Source organism: Mustelus asterias, chromosome 1, assembly GCF_964213995.1.
Source record: "Mustelus asterias chromosome 1, sMusAst1.hap1.1, whole genome shotgun sequence".
NCBI lineage: Eukaryota > Metazoa > Chordata > Chondrichthyes > Carcharhiniformes > Triakidae > Mustelus > Mustelus asterias.
Genome location: NC_135801.1, coordinates 198,331,034 through 198,350,288, shown reverse-complemented (window position 1 = coordinate 198,350,288; position 19,255 = coordinate 198,331,034). Strand labels below are relative to the sequence as shown.

Here is a 19,255-nt window from a genome sequence, read left to right as displayed (position 1 = left end):
CAGTGCTCAGCAAAAGTATATACCAGAGATAAGGACGGACTGTAGAAAAAGAGATAATCAGCCGTGGATATCTAAGGAAATAAAGAAGGGTATCAAATTGAAAGAAAATGCATACAAAGTGGCAAAGATTAGTGGGAACCGAGAGGATTGGGAAATCTTTAAAGGTCAGCAGAAAGCCACGAAAAAAGCTACAAAGAAAAGTAAGATGGATTATGAGAGTAAACTAGCTCAGAATATAAAAACAGATAGCAAAAGTTTCTACAAATAACTAAAACGAAAAAGAGTGGCTAAAGTAAACATTGGTCCTTTAGAGGATGAGAAGGGGGATGTAATAACTTGAAATGAGAAAATGGCTGAGGCATTGAACAGGAATTTTGTGTCGGTCTTCACAGTGGAAGACACAAATAACATGCCAAAAATTGATGACCGGAAGGCTATGGCAGGTGAGGACCTAGAAACTACCATTATGACAAAAGAGGTAGTGTTGGGCAAGTTAATGGGGCTAAAGGTAGACAAGTCTCCTGGTCCTGATGGAATGCATCCCAGGGGACTAAAAGAGATGGCGGGGGAAATAGCAAAAGCACTAGTGGTAATTTACCAAAATTCGCTGGACTCTGGGGTGGTTCCCGCAGATTGGAAAACAGCAAATGTGAGGCCACTGTTTAAAAAAGGAGGGCGACAAAAGGCGGGAAACTATAGGCCGGTTAGCTTAACTTCTATAGTAGGGAAAATGCTTGAATCTATCATCAAGGAAGAAATAGTGAGACATCTGGGTATAAATTGTCCCATTGGTAAGACGCAGCATGGGTTCATGAAGGGCAGGTCATGTTTGACTAATTTGGTGGAATTCTTTGAGAACATTACATGTGCAGTGGACAATGGGGAACCTGTGGATGTGGCGTATCTGGATTTCCAGAAGGCATTTGACAAGGTGCCGCACCAAAGACTGCTACATAAGATAAAGGTGCATGGTGTTATGGGTAATGTATTAGCATGGATAGAGGATTGGTTAACCAACAGAAAGCAAAGAGTGGGGGTAAATGGGTGTTTTTCTGGTTGGCGATCAGTGACTAGTGGTGTGCCTCAGGGATCAGTGTTGGGACCGCAATTGTTTACGATTTACATAGATGATTTGGAGTTGGGGACCAAGTGTAGTGTGTCAAAATTCACAAATGATACTAAGATGGGTGGCAAAGCAAAGTGTGCAGAGGACGCTGAAACTCTGCAAAGGGATATAGATAATCTAAGTGAGTGGGCGAGGATCTGGCAGATGGAGTACAATGTTGGTAAATGTGAGGTCATTCATTTTGGTCGGAATAACAGCAAAATGGACTATTATTTAAATGGTAAAATATTGCAGCTTGCTGCTGTGCAGAGGGACCTGGGTGTCCTTGTGCAGGAATCTCAAGGAGTTGGTTTGCAGGTGCAGCAAGTAATTAAGAAGGCAAATGGAACTTTGTCCTTCCTTGCTAGAGGGATGGAGTTTAAAAACAGGGAGGTTATGTTGCAGCTGTATAAGGTGCTGGTGAGGCCACACCTGGAGTACTGTGTACAGTTTTGGTCTCCTTACTTGAGAAAGGATATACTGGCACTGGAGGGGGTGCAGAGGAGATTCACTAGGCTGATTCCAGAGTTGGGAGGGTTGGCTTATGGGGAGAGACTGAGTGGACTGAGGTTATACTCATTGGAATTCAGAAGAATATAGAAACATATAAGATTATGAAGGGAATAGATAAGATAGAAGCAGGGAAGTTGTTTCCTCTGGCGGGTGAAACTAGAACTAGGGGGCATAGCCTGAAAATAAGGGGAAGCAGATTTAGGACTGAGTTGAGGAGGAACTTCTTCACACAAAGGATTGTGAATCTGTGGAATTCCCTGCCCAGTGAAGCAGTTGAGGCTACCTCATTGAATGTTTTGATTCAATGATAAATTGAATCAATTTAAATAAAAATTCAATAAAAATTTGATAAATTTTTGAACAGTAAAGGAATTAAGGGTTATGGTGAGCAGGTGGGTAAGTGGAGCTGAGTCCACAAAAAGATCAGCCATGATCTTATTGAATGGTGGAGCAGGCTCGAGGGGCCAGATGGCCTACTCCAGCTCCTAGTTCTTATGTTCTTAAATACTTGCAAATACATTAATAGGATGGGGATAGAGACATATGGTCTCCAGAAGGGTGAGGGTTTTAGTTCAGTCGGGCAGCATGGTCGGCGCAGGCTTGGAGGGCCGAAGGGCCTGTTCTTGTGCTGTAATTTTCTTTGTTCTTTATTCTATAACACGTGTCAGAGAGAAATGTTTACAACCTTTCATTAAAAATGTTATAGCAGGGAAGAAAAGTTAAACATGGTCAATATGATTTTGTTAAAGGGAAATCCTGTTTCAACACTTTATTTAACTTCTTTGAAGGAATCACGTTGTGAATAAAGGAGAGCTGGTAAAAGTACTGTACTTAGATTTCCAGAAGGCATTTGATAAGTTGCCACATCAAAAGTGTTTTTGCAAAATGAAAGGTCCTGCTGTCAGGACATACAGGTTGGCATGGACTGAAGACAAAGGAAACAGAAATCAGAAATGAATCATTTTCAGGTGGGCAAAATATAGGTAGTGATGTGCCACAGAGGTTAGTTGTTCATTCAACTTTAACAAGGGCTATGTATTAACCACCTGAGTAGGGACAGGGGAGGAAGAATGGGTGCTTACCGAGCTTACTCCTCCAGAGTTTTCAATGGAACATATGCCACCAAACATTGCTAAACCTGAAAGGTCATCTGTAAAGGAGACAGCTCTGTAAAAGAGAAATCCACGTCAAAGGGAAGTTAGTAGAATCCAAAGATGACAAACTCCCATGGAGGGAATGAGCAGCTAATTTTTATAAAGGTCACTAAATCATCTCCACTTTCACAGCAACCCACCTCTGAGACATCCTGGAATTGGGAACAAGCCAAAATGTTGCCGATTCTTCAACATCGACAGGTTGTTCAGAAGAACTTAGACTCTGAAGCATGACATCACATATCACTCAATGCCAAGGCAAAATGTTTAGACCCTCTGACCCTCTTCTTGGAGATGGTCACTGCCTGGCACTTGTGGCATGAGTTTTACTTACCACCTGTCAGCCCAAGATTAGTCTTGCTGCATATGGACACATATTGCTCCAGTGTCTGAGGAGTTGTGAATGGTGGACATCCCAACAGGTCTGTACTCTGACCTCTAGAAATCATAACCCCTTGAACCATTCTAATAAATCCCCTCTGAACCCTCTCAAGGATACTCATATCCTTCCTAATTTGATTTATCATTGTCACATGTATTGATGTACAGTGGAAAGTATTTTTTCTTGCGCGCTATACAGACAAAGTATACCGTTCATAGAGTACATAGGGGAGAAGGAAAGGATAGAGTGCAGAATATAACATTGCAGTTACAGATAGGGTGAAGAAAAAAGATCAACTTCTATCAGGTAGGTCCATTCAAAAGTCTGAGGGAGCAAGAAAGAAGCTGCTTTTGAGTCGGTTGGTACGTGACCTCAGACTTTTGTAACTTTTCCGACAGTAGAAGGTGTAAGAGAGTCTGTCCGGGGTGCGCGCTTAATTATGCTGGCTGCTTTCCCAAGGCAGTGGGAAGTGGAGACAGAGTCAATGGATGGGAGGCTGGTTTGCGCGGTGACTGGACTTTGACCCTTTGATCCTCTTCTTGGAGATGGTCGGTGCCTGGCACTTGTGTGGCATGATTTTTACTTGCCACTTGTCAGCTCTCACCTGGAAATTGTGTAGGTTTTGCTGCACACAGACATGGAGTGCTCCAGTGTCTGAGGAGAAGTGAATGGTGATGAACATTGCACAATTATCAGTGAACATCACCACTTCTGATCTTTATAATGGAGAGAAGGTGAATGATGAAGCAGCTCGGATGGTTAGGCCTGGGTTACTACCCTGAGGGATGCATGCAGTGATGTTCTGGGACTGAGATGATTGACCGCCATCAACTGCAACCAATTTTCTTTGTGCCAGTTTGTCTTCAACCAGCAGAGAGTTTTTCCCCTGATATCCATTGACTCCAGTTTTGCTCGGGCTGTTTGATGACATACTTGGCCAAACTTTGCCTTGATGTCAAGGGCTGTCACTCTCACCTCACCAATTCCTAGCCCAATCCATCACGCCCAGACATTCTCTCTTCCACCTTCTTCCGTCGGGGAAAAAATACAAAAGTCTGAGGTCACGTACCAACCAACTCAAGAATAGCTTCTTCCACCTGCTGCCATCAGATTTTTGAATGGACTTACCTTGCATTAAGTTGATCTTTCTCGACACCCTAGCTATGACTGTATTTGATTTGATTTATTTGGTTTGATCAGTAAGCCTGCGCACGCCAATGGGAGAGAGACTGCAGCCGCAGTAAGTTTCAGCCAGAGTGAGGGCTTTGGGAATTTGGAGCTGAGGTAGGTAACTATTGGGAAGTGTTTCTCTTTAAAAATCAGGAGTCTAGTTTAAATTTCAACAAGCAACAGACCCAGTTAGCTAAGTGGCAGTTATCTGTCAATCAATTGAAGTTTGATTAGGCCCTCAATAGATGTGACCACTGAGGAATTTTAGACTGGTGTGTGAGTCATCCCAGCTCACCTCAGCTGTATACAAGGCAGTGGTTTTAGCAAGGGCACGACCAGTGAGCCTGTGTACGCCAGTGGGAGAGAGAGTGCAGCTGGAGTCAGTTTCAGCCAGGGTGAGGGCTTTGGGAATTCAGTGCTGAGGGGAGAAAGGTGCTCATCTTCGGGAGGGCGGACCTGTGAGGGAGAATCAAGGTCCAGTGAGAGCTGGAAGGAAGTCAAACTGTGCCGTCACAGCCACCAGGTAAGTGATTGGTTTGGTAAGTAATTTTTTCTTTTCATCTTACTCTTGGCATTGTAGTTGTTGTACACTACAATAGAGTTTCTGCGTAATTTCTGTGGTTTATAGTTTGAAAAGGTTATATTCGGTAGAGTCATAGAAACCCTACAGTGCAGAAAGAGGCCATCTGGCCCATCGAGTCTGCACCGACCACAATCCCACCCAGGCCCTACCCCCATATCAATACATATTTACCCATTAATCCCTCTAATCTATGCATCTCAGGACACTAAGGGGCAATTTTTAACCTGGCCAATCAACCTAACCCGCACATCTTTGGACTGTGGGAGGAAAGCGGAGCACCCGGAGGAAACCCACGCAGACACGAGGAGAATGCGCAAACTCCACGCAGATAGGGAATCGAACCCAGGGCCCTGGAGCTGTGAAGCAGCAGCGCTAAACACTGTGTTACCGTGCCGCCCTAGTAACAAGGAGCAGGAACGAAAGGCCTTAGAAAATTGGATAGAATCTGAAACAAAACATCTTTCAAAAGTTTAATTTAAAGGGGTAAGACATGACAGGAGAGCTCCAAGCCGTGGTTTGCTCCTCTTGCTCCATGTGGGAGGCTGGGGACAGTTCCAGTCCCCTGGATCAGCGTGTGTGCAGGAAGTGTCTCCAGCTACAGCTCCTGGAAGCTCGAGTTTCAGAGCTGGAGCGGCGGCTGGAGACACTGCGGAGCATCCACGAGTCAGAGAGTATCGTGGATAGCACGTATAGAGAGGGGGTCACACCGCAGGCTCAGACTCCGCAGGCAGGGAGGGAATGGGTGACCACCAGACAGAGCAAGAGAGCTAGGCAGGCAGTGCAGGAATCTCCTGTGGCTATTCCCCTGCAGAACAGATATACGGCTTTGGATACTGTTGAGGGGAATGACCACTCTAGGGAAAGCAGCAGCAGCCAAACCCGATGCACCCAGGTTGGTTCTGCTGCAGAGGGGAGGGGTAAAAAGTGTGCTAGTGCAATAGTTATAGGGGATTCAATTGTAAAGGGAATAAACAGGCGTTTCTGTGGCCGCAAACGAGACTCCAGGATGGTATGTTTCCTCCCTGGTGCTGGCGTCAAGGATGTGGGGGTAGGGCCTGGGTGGGATTGTGGTCAGTGCAGACTCGATGGGCCGAATGGCCTCCTTCTGCATTGTAGGGTTTCTATGATTTCTATGATTCTATGTCTCGGAGCGGCTGCAGGATATTCTGAAGGGGGAGGGCGAACAGCCAGTGGTCGGAGTACACATTGGTACAAACAACATAGGTAAAAAAAGGGGAAGAGGTCCTAAAAGCAGAATACAGGGAGCTAGGAAGGAAGTTAAGAAATCGGACCTCAAAGACAGTGATCTCAGGATTACTACTGGTGCCACGTGCTAGTCAGAGTAGAAATGAGAGGATATATCGGAGAAATACGTAGCTGAAGAGATGGTGTCAGGGGGAGAGTTTCAGATTCCTGGGGCATTGGGACCAGTTCTGGGGGAGGTGGGACCTGTATATTGGATGGGTTACACCTCGGCAGGACTGGGACTGATGTCCTGGGGGAGTGTTTGCGAGAGCGGTTGGAGAGGGTTTAAACTAATATCAGTAAGAAGTCTCACAACACCAGGTTAAAGTCCAACAGGTTTATTTGGTAGCAAATACCAGAAGCTTTCGGAGCTCTGCTCCTTCATCAGATGGAGTGGTCTCTGTTCTCCAACAGTGCACCGACACAGAAATCAAATTACAGAATACTGATTAGAATGCAAATCTCTACAGCCAGCCAGGTCTTAAAGGTACAGACAATGTGGGTGGAGGGAGCATTCAACACAGGTTAAAGAGATGTGTATTGTCTCCAGACAGAACAGCCAGTGAGATTCTGCAAGTCCAGGAGGCAAGCTGTGGGGGTTACTGATAATGTGACATAAATCCAACATCCCGGTTGAGGCCGTCCTCATGTGTGTGGAACTTGGCTATCAGTCTCTGCTCAGCGACTCTGCGCTGTCGTGTGTCGTGAAGGCCGCCTTGGAGAACGCTTACCTGAAGATCCAAAGCTGAATGCCCGTGACTTGGACAAGAGATTCAACCTCCTGAGTAAACCATGGTTCTCTCACACGTCTGCTTCCTCCCTGCCTGACAGGTACATATTTATCAAGGACGCGTAGTAGCTGTTCCTTGAACAAGTTCCACATTACAATTGTGCCCATCCCCTGCAGTTTCCTTCCCCAACCTATGCCAGCTAAATCTCACCTAATCGCATCATAATTTCCTTTCCCCCAGCTATAACTCTTGCCCTTTGGTGTATACCTATCCTTTTCCATCCTTTTCGAATTGTGGTCACGATCACCAAAGTGCTCACCTACCTCCAAATCTAACACCTGTGTTATATATAGTCACGGGCATTCAGCCTTGGATCTTCAGGTAAGCGTTCTCCAAGGAGGCCTTCACGACACACGACACCGCAGAGTCGCTGAGCAGAAACTGATAGCCAAGTTCCGCACACATGAGGACGGCCTAAACCGGGATGTTGGATTTATGTCACATTATCAGTAACCCCCACAGCTTGCCTCCTGGACTTGCAGAATTTCACGAGCTGTTCTGTCTGGAGACAATACACATCTCTTTAACCTGTGTTGAATGCTCCCTCTACCCACATTGTCTGTACATTTAAGACCTGGCTGGCTGTAGAGATTTGCATTCTAATCAGTATTCTGTAATTTGATTTCTGTGTCTGTTTGCACTGTTTGAGAACAGATATCCACTCCATCTGACGAAGGAGCTGTGCTCCGAAAGCTTCTGGTATTTGCTACCAAATAAACCTGTTGGACTTTAACCTGGTGTTGTGAGACTTCTTACTGTGCTTACCCCAGTCCAACGCCGGCATCTCCACATTTAAACTGATATGCCAGGGGGATGGGAACCTATGTAAGGAGTCCAAGAAGGAGGGTGCAAGGACAAAATGTGGGGAGAAGATTCCAACGACATCAAAAATCAGGGAAATAGTCAAAAGGAAGTAGAACTCAGGAGATGTTATTAATGGAAGTGTTAGAATTCAAAATGAAAGTACAAAAACTAGCATAAGGGCACTTTATCTGAACGCTCGTAGCATTCGAAACAAGGTAAATGAGTTGACGGCACAAATCATTGTGAACGAGTGTGATTTGGTGGCCATTACAGAGACATGGTTGCAGGATGGACACGACTGGGAGTTAAATATCCAGGGGTATCAGACTGTTCGGAGGGACCGACAGGAAGGAAAAGGAGGTGGTTAGCTCTGATACTTAAGGATGATATCAGGGCGGTAGTGAGAGATGATATAGGCTGAAAGGACATTTGATGAGGACTCGTCTACTGAGGTAGTTTGGGCTGAGGTTAGAAACAGGAAAGGAGAGGTCATCCTGTTGGGAGTTTTTTATAGACCTCCGAAAAGTTCCAGAGATGTAGAGGAAAAGATTGCAAAGATGATTCTGGATAGGAGCGAAAGTAACAGGGTAGTTGTACTGGGGGAGTGTAACTTTACAAATATTGACTGGAAAAGCTATAGTTCGAGTACTTTAGAGGGGTCGGTTTTTGTCCAGTGTGTGCAGGAAGGCTTCCTGACACAGTATGTAGATAGACCAACAAGAGGCGAGGCCACATTGGATTTGGTACTGGGTAATGAACCAGGCCAGGTGTTAGATTTGGAGGTAGGTGAGCACTTTGGTGATCGTGACCACAATTTGATTACGTTTACTTTAGCAATGGAAAAGGATAGGTATATACCAAAGGGTAAGAGTTACAGCTGGGGGAAAGGAAATTATGATGCGATTAGGTGAGATTTAGCTGGCATAGGTTGGGGAAGGAAACTGCAGGGGATGGGCACAATTGTAATGTGGAACTTGTCCAAGGAACAGCTACTATGTGTCCTTGATAAATATGTACCTGTCAGGCAGGGAGGAAGCAGACGTGTGAGGAATCTCTTGTGAAGAGGAAGAAGGAGACTTATGTTAAGATGAGATGTGAAGGCTCAGTTAGGGCGCTTAAGAGTTACAAGTTAGCCAGGAAGGACCTAAAGAGAGAGTTAAGAAGAGCCAGGAGGGGACATGAGAAGTCTTTGGCAGGTAGGATCAAGGAAAACCCTAAAGCTTTCTATAGGTATGTCAGGAGTAAAAGAATGATTCGGGTAAGATTAGGGCCAGTCAAGGACAGGAGTGGGAAGTTGTGCGTGGAGTCTGAAGAGATAGGAGAGGCACTAAATGAATATTTTTCGTCGGTAGTCGCACTGGAGAGGGACAGTGTTGTCGAGGGGAGTACTGAGATGCAGGCTGTTGGACTGGATGGGATTGATGTTCATAAGGGGGAGGTGTTAGCCATTCTGGAAAGGGTAAAAATAGATAAGTCCCCTGGGCCGGATGGGATTTATCCTAGGATTCTCTGGGAGGCTAGAGAGGAGATTGCAGAGCCTTTGGCTTTGATCTTTGTGTCGTCATTGTCTACAGGAACAGTGCCAGAAGACTGGAGGATAGCAAATGTTGTCCCCTTGTTCAAGAAGGGGAGTAGGGACAACCCTGGTAATTATAGACCGGTGAGCCTTACTTCTGTTGTGGGCAAAGTATTGGAAAGGATTATAAGAGATAGGATTTATAATCACCTAGAGAGGAATAATTTGATTAGGGATAGTCAGCACGGTTTGTGAAGGGTAGGTTGTGCCTCACAAACCTTATTGAGTTCTTTGAGAAGGTGACCAAAGAGGTGGATGAGGGTAAAGCGGTTGATGTGGTGTATATGGATTTCAGCAAAGCGTTTGATAAGGTTTCCCATGGTAAGCTTTTGCAGAAAATACGGACACATGGGATTGAGGGTGATTTAGTGATTTGGATCAGGAATTGGCTAGCTGTAAGAAAACAAAGGGTGGTGGTTGATGGGAAATATTCATCCTGGAGTTCAGTTACTAGTGGTGTACCGCAAGGATCTGTTTTGGGGCCACTGCTGTTTGTCATTTTTATTAATGACTTGGATGAGGGTGTGGAAGGATGGATTAGTACATTTGGAGATGACACTAAAGTCGGTGGAGTTGTAGACAGTGCGGAGGGAAGTGGCAGGTTACAGAGGGACATAGATAAGCAGCAGAGCTGGGCTGAGAGGTGGCAAATGGAGTTTAATGCGGAAAAGTGTGAGGTGATTCACTTTGGAAGGAGTAACAGGAATATAGAGTTCTGGGCTAATGGTAAGATACTTGGTAGTGTGGATGAACAGAGGGATCTGGGTGTCCATGTGCATAGATCCCTGAAAGTTGGCACCCAGGTTGATAGGACGTACGGTGTGTTAGCTTTTATTGGTAGAGGGATTGAGTTTCGGAGCCAGGAGGTCATGCTGCAACTGTACAAAACTCTGGTGCGGCCGCATTTGGAGTATTGCGTACAGTTCTGGTCGCCGTATTATAGGAAAGATGTGGAAGTGTTGGAAAGGGTGCAGAGGAGATTTACGAGAATGTTGCCTGGTATGGTGGGAAAATCATATGAGGAAAGGCTGAGGGGCTTGAGGTTGTTTTCGTTGGAGAGAAGAAGGTTAAGAGGTGACTTAATAGAGGCATACAAGATGATCAGAGGATTAGATAGGGTGGATAGTAAGAGCCTTTTTCCTCGGATGGTGTTGGCTAGCACGAGGGGACATAGCTTTAAATTGAGGGGTGAGAGATATAGGACAGATGTCAGAGGTAGGTTCTTTACTCAGAGAGTAGTAAGGGCGTGGAATGCCCTGCCTGCAGCAGTAGTGGACTCGTCAACGTTGAGAGCGTTCAAGTGGTTATTGGATAAACATATGGATGATATTGGAATAGTGCAGATTAGAGGGGCTTTAGATTGGTACCACTGGTCGGCACAACATCGAGGGCCAAAGGGCCTGTACTGCGCTGTAATGTTCTATGTTCTATGTTACGTGAATAGATTTAGTAAAAGAGGGGTGAGAGCTAATACCCCTGCTTTTAGAGTAAAGAGCACATCAGAGTTTAATGCTCATACCCCAGATAAACTTTACACACATTCCCCAGGTATGTCCTGTTCATAAAAAGCAAGACAAATCCAACCCGGCCAATTATTGTCCAATCAGTCTACTCTCGATCATCAGTAAAGTGATGGAAGGGGTCATCGACAGTGCTATCAAGCAGCACCTGCTCAGCAGTAACCTGCTCAGTGACACCCAGTTTGGGTTTCGCCAGGGTCACTCAGCTCCTGACCTCATTACAGCCTTGGTTCAAACATGGACAAAAGAGCTGAATTCCAGAGGTGAGGTGAGACTGACAGCCCTTGACATCAAGGCTGCATTCGACCGAGTGTGGCATCAAGGAGCCCGAGTGAAACTGGAATCAATGGGTATCAGGGGGCAAACTCTCCGCTGGTTGGAGTCATACCTGGCACATGGGAAGATGGTTGTGATTGTGGAGGGTCAGTCATCTCAGCTCCAGGACATCTCTGCAGGAGTCCCTCAGGGGAGTGTCCTCGGCCCAACAATCTTCAGCTGCTTCATCAATGACCTTCCTTCCGTCATAAGGTCAGAAGTGGGGATGTTCGCCGATGATTGCACAATGTTCAGCACCATTCGCGACTCCTCGGATACTGAAGCAGTCCATGTTCAAATGCAGCAAGATCTGGACAATATCCAGGCTTGGGCTGACAAGTGGCAGTAACATTCGCACAACTCAAATGCCAGGCAATGACCATCACCAATAAGAGACACTCTAACCACCGCCCCTTGACATTCTATGGTGTAACCATCACTGAATCCCCCACTGTCAACATCCTTGGGGTTCCATTGACCAGAAACTCAACTGGACTCACCACATAAACACAGTGGCTACAAGAGCAGGTCAGAGGTTAGGAATACTGCGGCGAGTAACTCACCTCCTGACTCCCCAAAGCCTCTCCACCATCTACAAGGCACAAGTCAGGAGTGTGATGGAATACTCCCCACTTGCCCGATGGGTGCAGCTCCAACAACACTCAAGAAGCTTGACACCATCCAGGACAAAGCAGCCCACTTGATTGGCACCACATCTACAAACATTCAATCCCTCCACCACCGACGCTCAGTAGCAGCAGTGTGTACTATCTGCAAGATGCACGATTCACCAAAGATCCTTAAACAGCACCTTCCAAACCCACGACCACTTCCATCTCAAAGGACAAGGGCAACAGATACATGGGAACACCACCACCTGCAAGTTCCCCTCCAAGCCACTCCCATCCTGACTTGGAAATATATCGCCGTTCCTTCACAGTTGCAGGGTCCAAATCCTGGAATTCCCTCCCTAACGGCATTGTGGGTCAACCCACAGAACATGGACTGCAGCGATTCAAGAGGCAGCTCAACACCAGCTTCTCAAGGGCAACTAGGAATGGGCAATAAATGCTGGCCAGCCAGCGACGCCCATGTTCCATGAATGAATAAAAAAAACACCCTCAAGGAACTGAGCTCAGCAGAACCCTTCAACAAGGCCTTGGTTATTTCTTTCAGAGAAGAGAGTCTCTAGCTAGGAGGAGATAACTGGTCCTTGTCCCAGGTTTCTAAGACAGTGCCCTGTATGAATAATCAATTGTCCCTGAGACTCCTGTGTTAGAAGTCCACCACAACAGCACTATGTTCCGACCTCAGGTGAGTCTGTCCTGCCAGTGGGATTGAACATACTCCGGGATGGTGATGGAGAATCTGGGGTAAAGTTGCAAGTTTATACTGTGACTAGACTAATCGAACCATCGAATGGTTATAGCATGGAAAAAATATATAAGTAAACCGTTTGGCATTTCATGTTCATGCCTGCTCTCTGAAAGAACAATTCACAAGTCAGGAACATGATGGAACTCTCCAACAACATTCAAACAAATTATCATCATCCTGGACAAATTGGTCCACTTGATTACACCCCATCCACCATGAATGCACCAGGACTGCTGCATGTATTATCTCCAAAATGCACTGTAGTTTTTCACAAAGACATGTTTGACAGCACCTTCCAAACTCCTGACTTCTACCACTTCAAAAAACAAAGGCAGCGGGTTGTATGGAAATAGATATGCGGCACTGTGGCACAGTGGTTAGCACTGCTGCGTCATAGTGCCAGGGACCCGGGTTCGATTCCCAGCTTGGGTCACTGTCTGTGCAGTGTCTGCACATTCTCCCCGTGTCTGCGTGGGTTTCCTCCGGCTGCTCGGTTTCCTCTCACAGTCCAAAGGAGGTTGGCCATGCTAAATTCTCCCTCAGTGTACCCGAACTGTGGCGACTGGGATTTTCACTGTAACTTCATTGCAGTGTTAATGTAAGCCTACTTGTGACACAACAAATAAACTTGTAGGTATAGTTTTAAGTAAGTGATTTTTTTTGTGGCTGTGATTGAAAAAAAGAATGAGAACAAGGGTTTAAGTTTAATTTGTTTTTGTGGTTTGAAAAATAGCCAGTAAATTTGTAGATTTGTTTATATGCCTGCATAGGTTTTTACCACCCTTAAAGCAAGCACAAGCTGCAGACCTGGGCACATTGGCTTGTGAGAATCCAGAGATCCAAGGTGGCTCAAAGGTTGATGAACCTTTTAATGCAGCCTATGAAAGAGTGGTGTTCTGTTGGCATGACTGGGATCTGTAAGATTGTGTGGAAGCTTAGCATATGGCAATCCAGGGCAGAGGAATGTCGAAAGGAGAGATTAAAACACTGGAGGTGGATCCTTGGCAAAGACATCTGAAAGAAAACATAATTTGAGAGAAGATTCCAAGGCATCTTCTTCTAAAACAGAGATTGGAAACCCTTCTGTGAATGACAGAGTTCCAGTGAGAGCAGTTGGCTCACAGTATGACAAGGGGTGGGTATTGATAAGGAGGGGACGATGGACTCGTGGTATTATCGCTAGACTATTAATCCAGAAACTCAGCTCATGTTCTGGGGACCCGGGTTCAAATCCCACCACGGCAGATGAAGGAATCTGAATTTGATAAAAAATGTCTGGAATTGAGAATTTACCGATGACCATTGTCGATTGTCGGAAAAACCATCTGTTTCACTAATGTCATTTAGGGAAGGAAATCTGCTGTCCTTACCTGGTCTGGCCTACATGTGACTCCAGAGCCACAGCAATGTGGTTGACTCTCAACTCCTTGGGCAACTCGGGATGGGCAATAAATGCTGGCCAGCCAGTGATGCCCAGGTCCAGCGAATGAATTTAAAAAAAAGAAATCGACATCAGTTGCTTTGGGTAGCATCTGCCCCTTAGTTTCAGAGTGTAATCACAGCTTGATGTCCGTGGTAGGGGAGTTGTTGGAGAGGATTCTTAGAGGTAGGATGTATGCGCATTTAGAAAGGAATAAACTCATTAACGATAGTCAGCATGGTTTTGTGAGAGGGAGGTCATGCCTCACTACCCTGGTGGAGTTTTTTGAAGAATTGACTAGAATGGTTGACGAGGGAAGGGCCATGGATGTCGTCTATATGGACTTTAGTAAAGCGTTTGACAAAGTCCCTCATGGTAGGCTGGTGCAAAAGGTTGGATCTCATGGGATAAAGGGGGAGATGGCTAGATGGGTGGAGAACTGGCTTGGTCACAGAAGACAGAGGGTGGTAGTGGAAGGGTCTTTTTCCGGCTGGAGGCCTGTGACTAGTGGTGTTCCGCAGGGCTCTGTATTGGGACCTCTGCTGTTTGTGATTTATATAAACGATCTGGAAGGAGGTGTAACTGGGGTGATCAGGGCGGTACGATAGCGCAGTGGTTAGCACTGCTGCTTCACAGCTCCAGGATCCCGGGTTCGATTCCCGGCTCGGGTCACTGTCTGTGTGGAGTTTGCACATTCTCCTCGTGTCTGCGTGGGTTTCCTCCGGGTGCTCCGGTTTCCTCCCACAGTCCAAAGATGTGCGGGTTAGGTTGATTGGCCAGGTTAAAAATTGCCCCTTAGAATCCTGAGATGTGTAGGTTAGAGGGATTAGCGGGTAAATATGTGGGGGTAGGGCCTGGGTGGGATTGTGGTCGGTGCAGACTCGATGGGCCGAATGGCCTCCTTCTGTACTGTAGGGTTTCTATGATTCTATGATTCTATGATCAGTAAGTTTGCGGACGACAAGAAAATGGCTGGACTTGCAGATAGTGAGGAACATTGTCAGAGGCTACAGAAGGATATAGATAGGCTGGAAATTTGGGCAAAGAAATGGCAGATGGAGTTCAATCCAGATAAATGCGAAGTGATGCATTTTGGTAGAACTAACATAGGGGGGAGCTATACGATAAATGGCAGAACCATAAAGGGTGTAGATACGCAGAGGGACCTGGGTGTGCAAGTCCACAGATCCTTGAAGGTGACGTCACAGGTGGAGAAGGTGGTGAAGAAGGCATATGGCATGCTTGCCTTTATAGGACAGGGCATAGAGTATAAAAGTTGGGGTCTGATGTTGCAGTTGTATAGAACGTTGGTTTGGCCGCATTTGGAATACTGCACCCAATTCTGGCCACCACACTACCAGAAGGACGTGGAGGCTTTGGAGAGAGTGCAGAGGAGGTTTACCAGGATGTTGCCTGGTATGGAGGGGCTTAGTTATGAGGAGAGATTGGGTAAACTGGGGTTGTTCTCACTGGAAAGACGGAGGATGAGGGGTGACCTAATAGAGGTGTATAAAATTATGAAAGGCATAGATAGGGTGAACGGTGGGAAGCTTTTTCCCAGGTCGGTGGTGACGTTCACGAGGGGTCATAGGTTCAAGGGTGAGAGGGGGGGAGGTTTAACACGGATATCAGAAGGACGTATTTTACACAGAGGGTGGTGGGGGTCTGGAATGCGCTGCCGGGCAAGGTGGTGGAGGCGGACACACTGGGAACGTTTAAGACTTATCTAGATAGCCACATGAACGGAGTGGGAATGGAGGGATACAAAAGAATGGTCTAGTTTGGACCAGGGAGCGGCGTGGGCTTGGAGGGCCGAAGGGCCTGTTCCTGTGCTGTATTGTTCTTTGTTCTTTGTTTTGCCTATTAGTTTACATGGACTGAGTACTTACTGAAAATATTAGAATACAAGAAGGATGTGTTATCCTTACTAATTTGTACATATCAGTAAAGGTATAGTTGGGGGTGAAGGGGTGGTGTATTATATATTTTCTTGCTTAATAAAGGTTCTGTTAAAAATCCTGTGACTCAGTTCAGTAGCAGTCTCCTGTTTTTCTAAACAAAAAAATAAAAGTTAAGATCTATCAATCTAGGTTCCACCCTGGAGTCTGTAAAGGTGCATGGAGACACCATCATCTGCAAGTTCCCTTCCAATTCATACAACACCCTTACTTAGTTTTTCTGGATCAAAATCCTGGAAATTCTTTCTTAATAACAGAGCTGGTGCACCCCAGCCCTACACTGAGCTACTATATTCTCAAGAAAAATTAGAGATGGATAATAAATTTTGAACTTGTCAGCAACTCACATATCCGTAAAGAAATAAAATATAATTGTCACCACTTGCTCGAGGTTAGTTTGTTGGGAGATGTTGGGTCTTAGGTACTCACGTGATTAGATGAGCATTGTCATTGTGCATTCGTGGGAGAAGATTTTCCCTTCTCCACTTGAGGAATCGATCCATCGTATCCTTCGCACTCTCGTCCACTGTGACCTGGTCCCTGGTCCACACCTCTACTCCAATCAGAGCAATGCGGATATTATATGCTCTGTAATACTGGAGAGAAGAAAACTTTTAGGGACTAAAATTTTTTTGATTTGATTTATTATTGTCACATGTATTAACATACAGTGAAAAGTATTGTTTCTTGTGCGCTATACAGACAAAGCATACCGTTCATAGAGAAGGAAACGAGAGAGTGCAGAATGTAGTGTCACAGTCATAGCTAGGGTGTAGAGAAAGATCAACTTAATGCAAGGTAGGTCCATTCAAAAGTCTGACGGCAGCAGGGAAGAAGCTGTTCTTGAGTCAGTTTGTACGTGACCTCAGACTTTTGTATCTTTTTCCCAACGAAAGAAGGTGGAAGACAGAATGTCCGGGGTGCGTGGAATCCTTAATTATGCTGGCCGCTTTGCCGAGGCGGTGGGAAGTGTAGACAGAGTCAATGGATGGGAGGCCAGTTTGCGTGATGGATTGGGCTACATTCACGACCTTTTGTAGTTCCTTGCGGTCTTGGGCAGAGCGGGAGCCATACCAAGCTGTGATACACCCAGAAAGAATGCTTTCTATGGTGCATCTGTAAAAGCTGGTGAGAGTCTTGGTTAATATGCCAAATTTCCTTCGTCTTCTGAGAAAGTAGAGGCATTGGTGAGTTTAGAAACATAGAAACATAGAACAACTACAGCACAAAACAGGCCCTTCGGCCCCACAAGTTGTGCCGAACATATCCCTACCTTTTAGGCCTACCTATAACCCTCCATCCTATTAAGTCCCATGTACTCATCCAGGAGTCTCTTAAAAGACCCTATTGAGTTTGCCTCCACCACCACTGACGGCAGCCGATTCCACTCGCCCATCACCCTCTGTATGAAAAACTTCCCCCTAACATTTCCCCTGTACCTACCCCCCAGCACTTTAAACCTGTGTGCTCTCGTAACAGCCATTTCCACCCTGGGAAAAAGCCTCTGAGAGTCCACCCGATCTATGCCTCTCAACATCTTATACACCTCTACTAGGTCTCCTTTCATCCTACGTCTCTCCAAGGAGAAAAGACCGAGCTCCCTCAGCCTATCCTCATAAGGCATGCCACTCAATCCAGGCAACATCCTTGTAAATCTCCTCTGCACCCTTTCAATCTTTTCCACATCCTTCCTGTAATGAGGCGACCAGAACTGAGCACAGTGCTCCAAGTGGGGTCTGATGAGGGTCTTATAAAGTTTTCTTCAATATAGTGTCAGCATGGGGGGACCAGGACAGGTTGTTGGTGATCTGGACACCTAAAAACTTGAAGCTCTCGACCCTTTCTACTTTGTCCCCATTGATGTAGACAGGGGCATGTTCTCCTTTACACTTCCTGAAGTCGATGACAATCTCCTTCGTTTTGTTGACATTGAGGGAGAGATTATTGTTGCCGCACCAGTTCACCAGATTCTCTATCTCATTCCTGTACTCTGTCTCATCATTGTTTCAGATCCGACCCACTACGGTGGTGACGTCAGCAAACTTGAAATCCAATTGGAAGGGAATTTGGCCGCACAGTCATAGGTGTATAAGTATAGTAGGGGGCTGAGAACACAGCCTGTGGGGCACCAGTGTTGAGGATGATCGTGGGGAGGCGTGTGCCGATGCAGACCCAATGGGCCGAAGGGCCTTTTCTGCACTGTATGATTCCATAATTCTCTGATTCTATGATTCTCTAATGGGAAGAGGATAACCAGGGTGGAGTGGGGCCCATTCAAAGCTGTATGGCCTACTCCCCCAGTAGTTTAGTAGTTCCATGGGTGGAACCAGAGAACATTGGTGTTGCAGATCCTTACTGATTGTGATTTGTGGGTTAGGAAGTTCAGGATCCAGTCGTAGAGGGAGGTGCCGAGGTCCAGGCCACGGAGTTTGGAGATGAGTTTCGTGGGAATAATGATGTTGAAGGCTGTGTCGGGGGGTGGGGGGGGAATTCAAAAAGGAAATGGGGTTGAACAAATATTTCACATCCGTTTTCACTCTAGAGAATGAGGATGATTGGAAATAAACGAGACTTGTGGCTTCTAAGGCCCATGTGCAGGGAAAAATTGTGAAGAAGCACCTGGATTATGTCAGGAGCCAGTGCCAATGCAGGCTTCATTACCAACCATGGGAATGACCACTGCCAGCGCTGAGTCACAACTGGAAGTCGACCCTATGCCTGCCTCTCCAGGTGATGAGGTACATGAAGTGTATGCTATAATTAGTTCCGTCGTAAGGTGCCCCCGTTCTGAAATCTACTGCCAGAGGCAGGATGTCACAGTGAAGGAAAATGACGGCTTTCATTGATATGTGGCTTGCAATAAATTAAAGTTCCAGTGTCTACAAATGGTGTGCGCAGGAGAGAAAGGGGGACAAAGTGCAGCAGAAGAGGGGGATTGAGTAACTTGTCAGCAAGAAAGGAACTCACAGCATGCAACAGGAAAGAGACAAAGAGCATCCGTTGACAAAGAGAGAGAGAGTGCAGCATGAAAGGGAGACAGATGCACCAGGACAACAGGAGGGAGAGAAAGAAGAACAGGAGAAGGAAACAATGTCATAGTGGAAAAGAGAGATCGGTGCAGAAGTGGAGAGTGGACCTGGGTGAAAGTAGGAAGAAGTATAATGCGGGAATGCCTGAATAACTTCCTGCAATGAGAAATGAGGGACATATCCATATTCAGAACGTGAATACTGTAATTGTAAATTGACAAATTGTAAATTGATTAAATTGTAAAAGGAAATAAACCACAGAGTCACTTCAATTTAGGATGAGAATATTGGCAATTTTCTGTAGAGCTGAGTG

At 45.9% G+C, this 19,255-nt stretch overlaps 1 protein-coding gene across 1 annotated transcript in view; it reads right to left on the bottom strand.

The window, feature by feature from the left end:
• LOC144480742 (disintegrin and metalloproteinase domain-containing protein 12-like) overlaps positions 1–19,255 on the bottom strand; it is a 249,491-nt gene that overhangs the window by 111,097 nt on the left and 119,139 nt on the right. Inside the window, exons 9-10 of the mRNA XM_078200356.1 lie at positions 16,343–16,509; positions 2,701–2,785 (exon numbers count right to left, since the gene is read on the bottom strand). Of these exons, the coding sequence (XP_078056482.1) occupies positions 2,701–2,785; positions 16,343–16,509 (252 nt within the window). The remainder of the gene's footprint in view (positions 1–2,700; positions 2,786–16,342; positions 16,510–19,255) is intronic.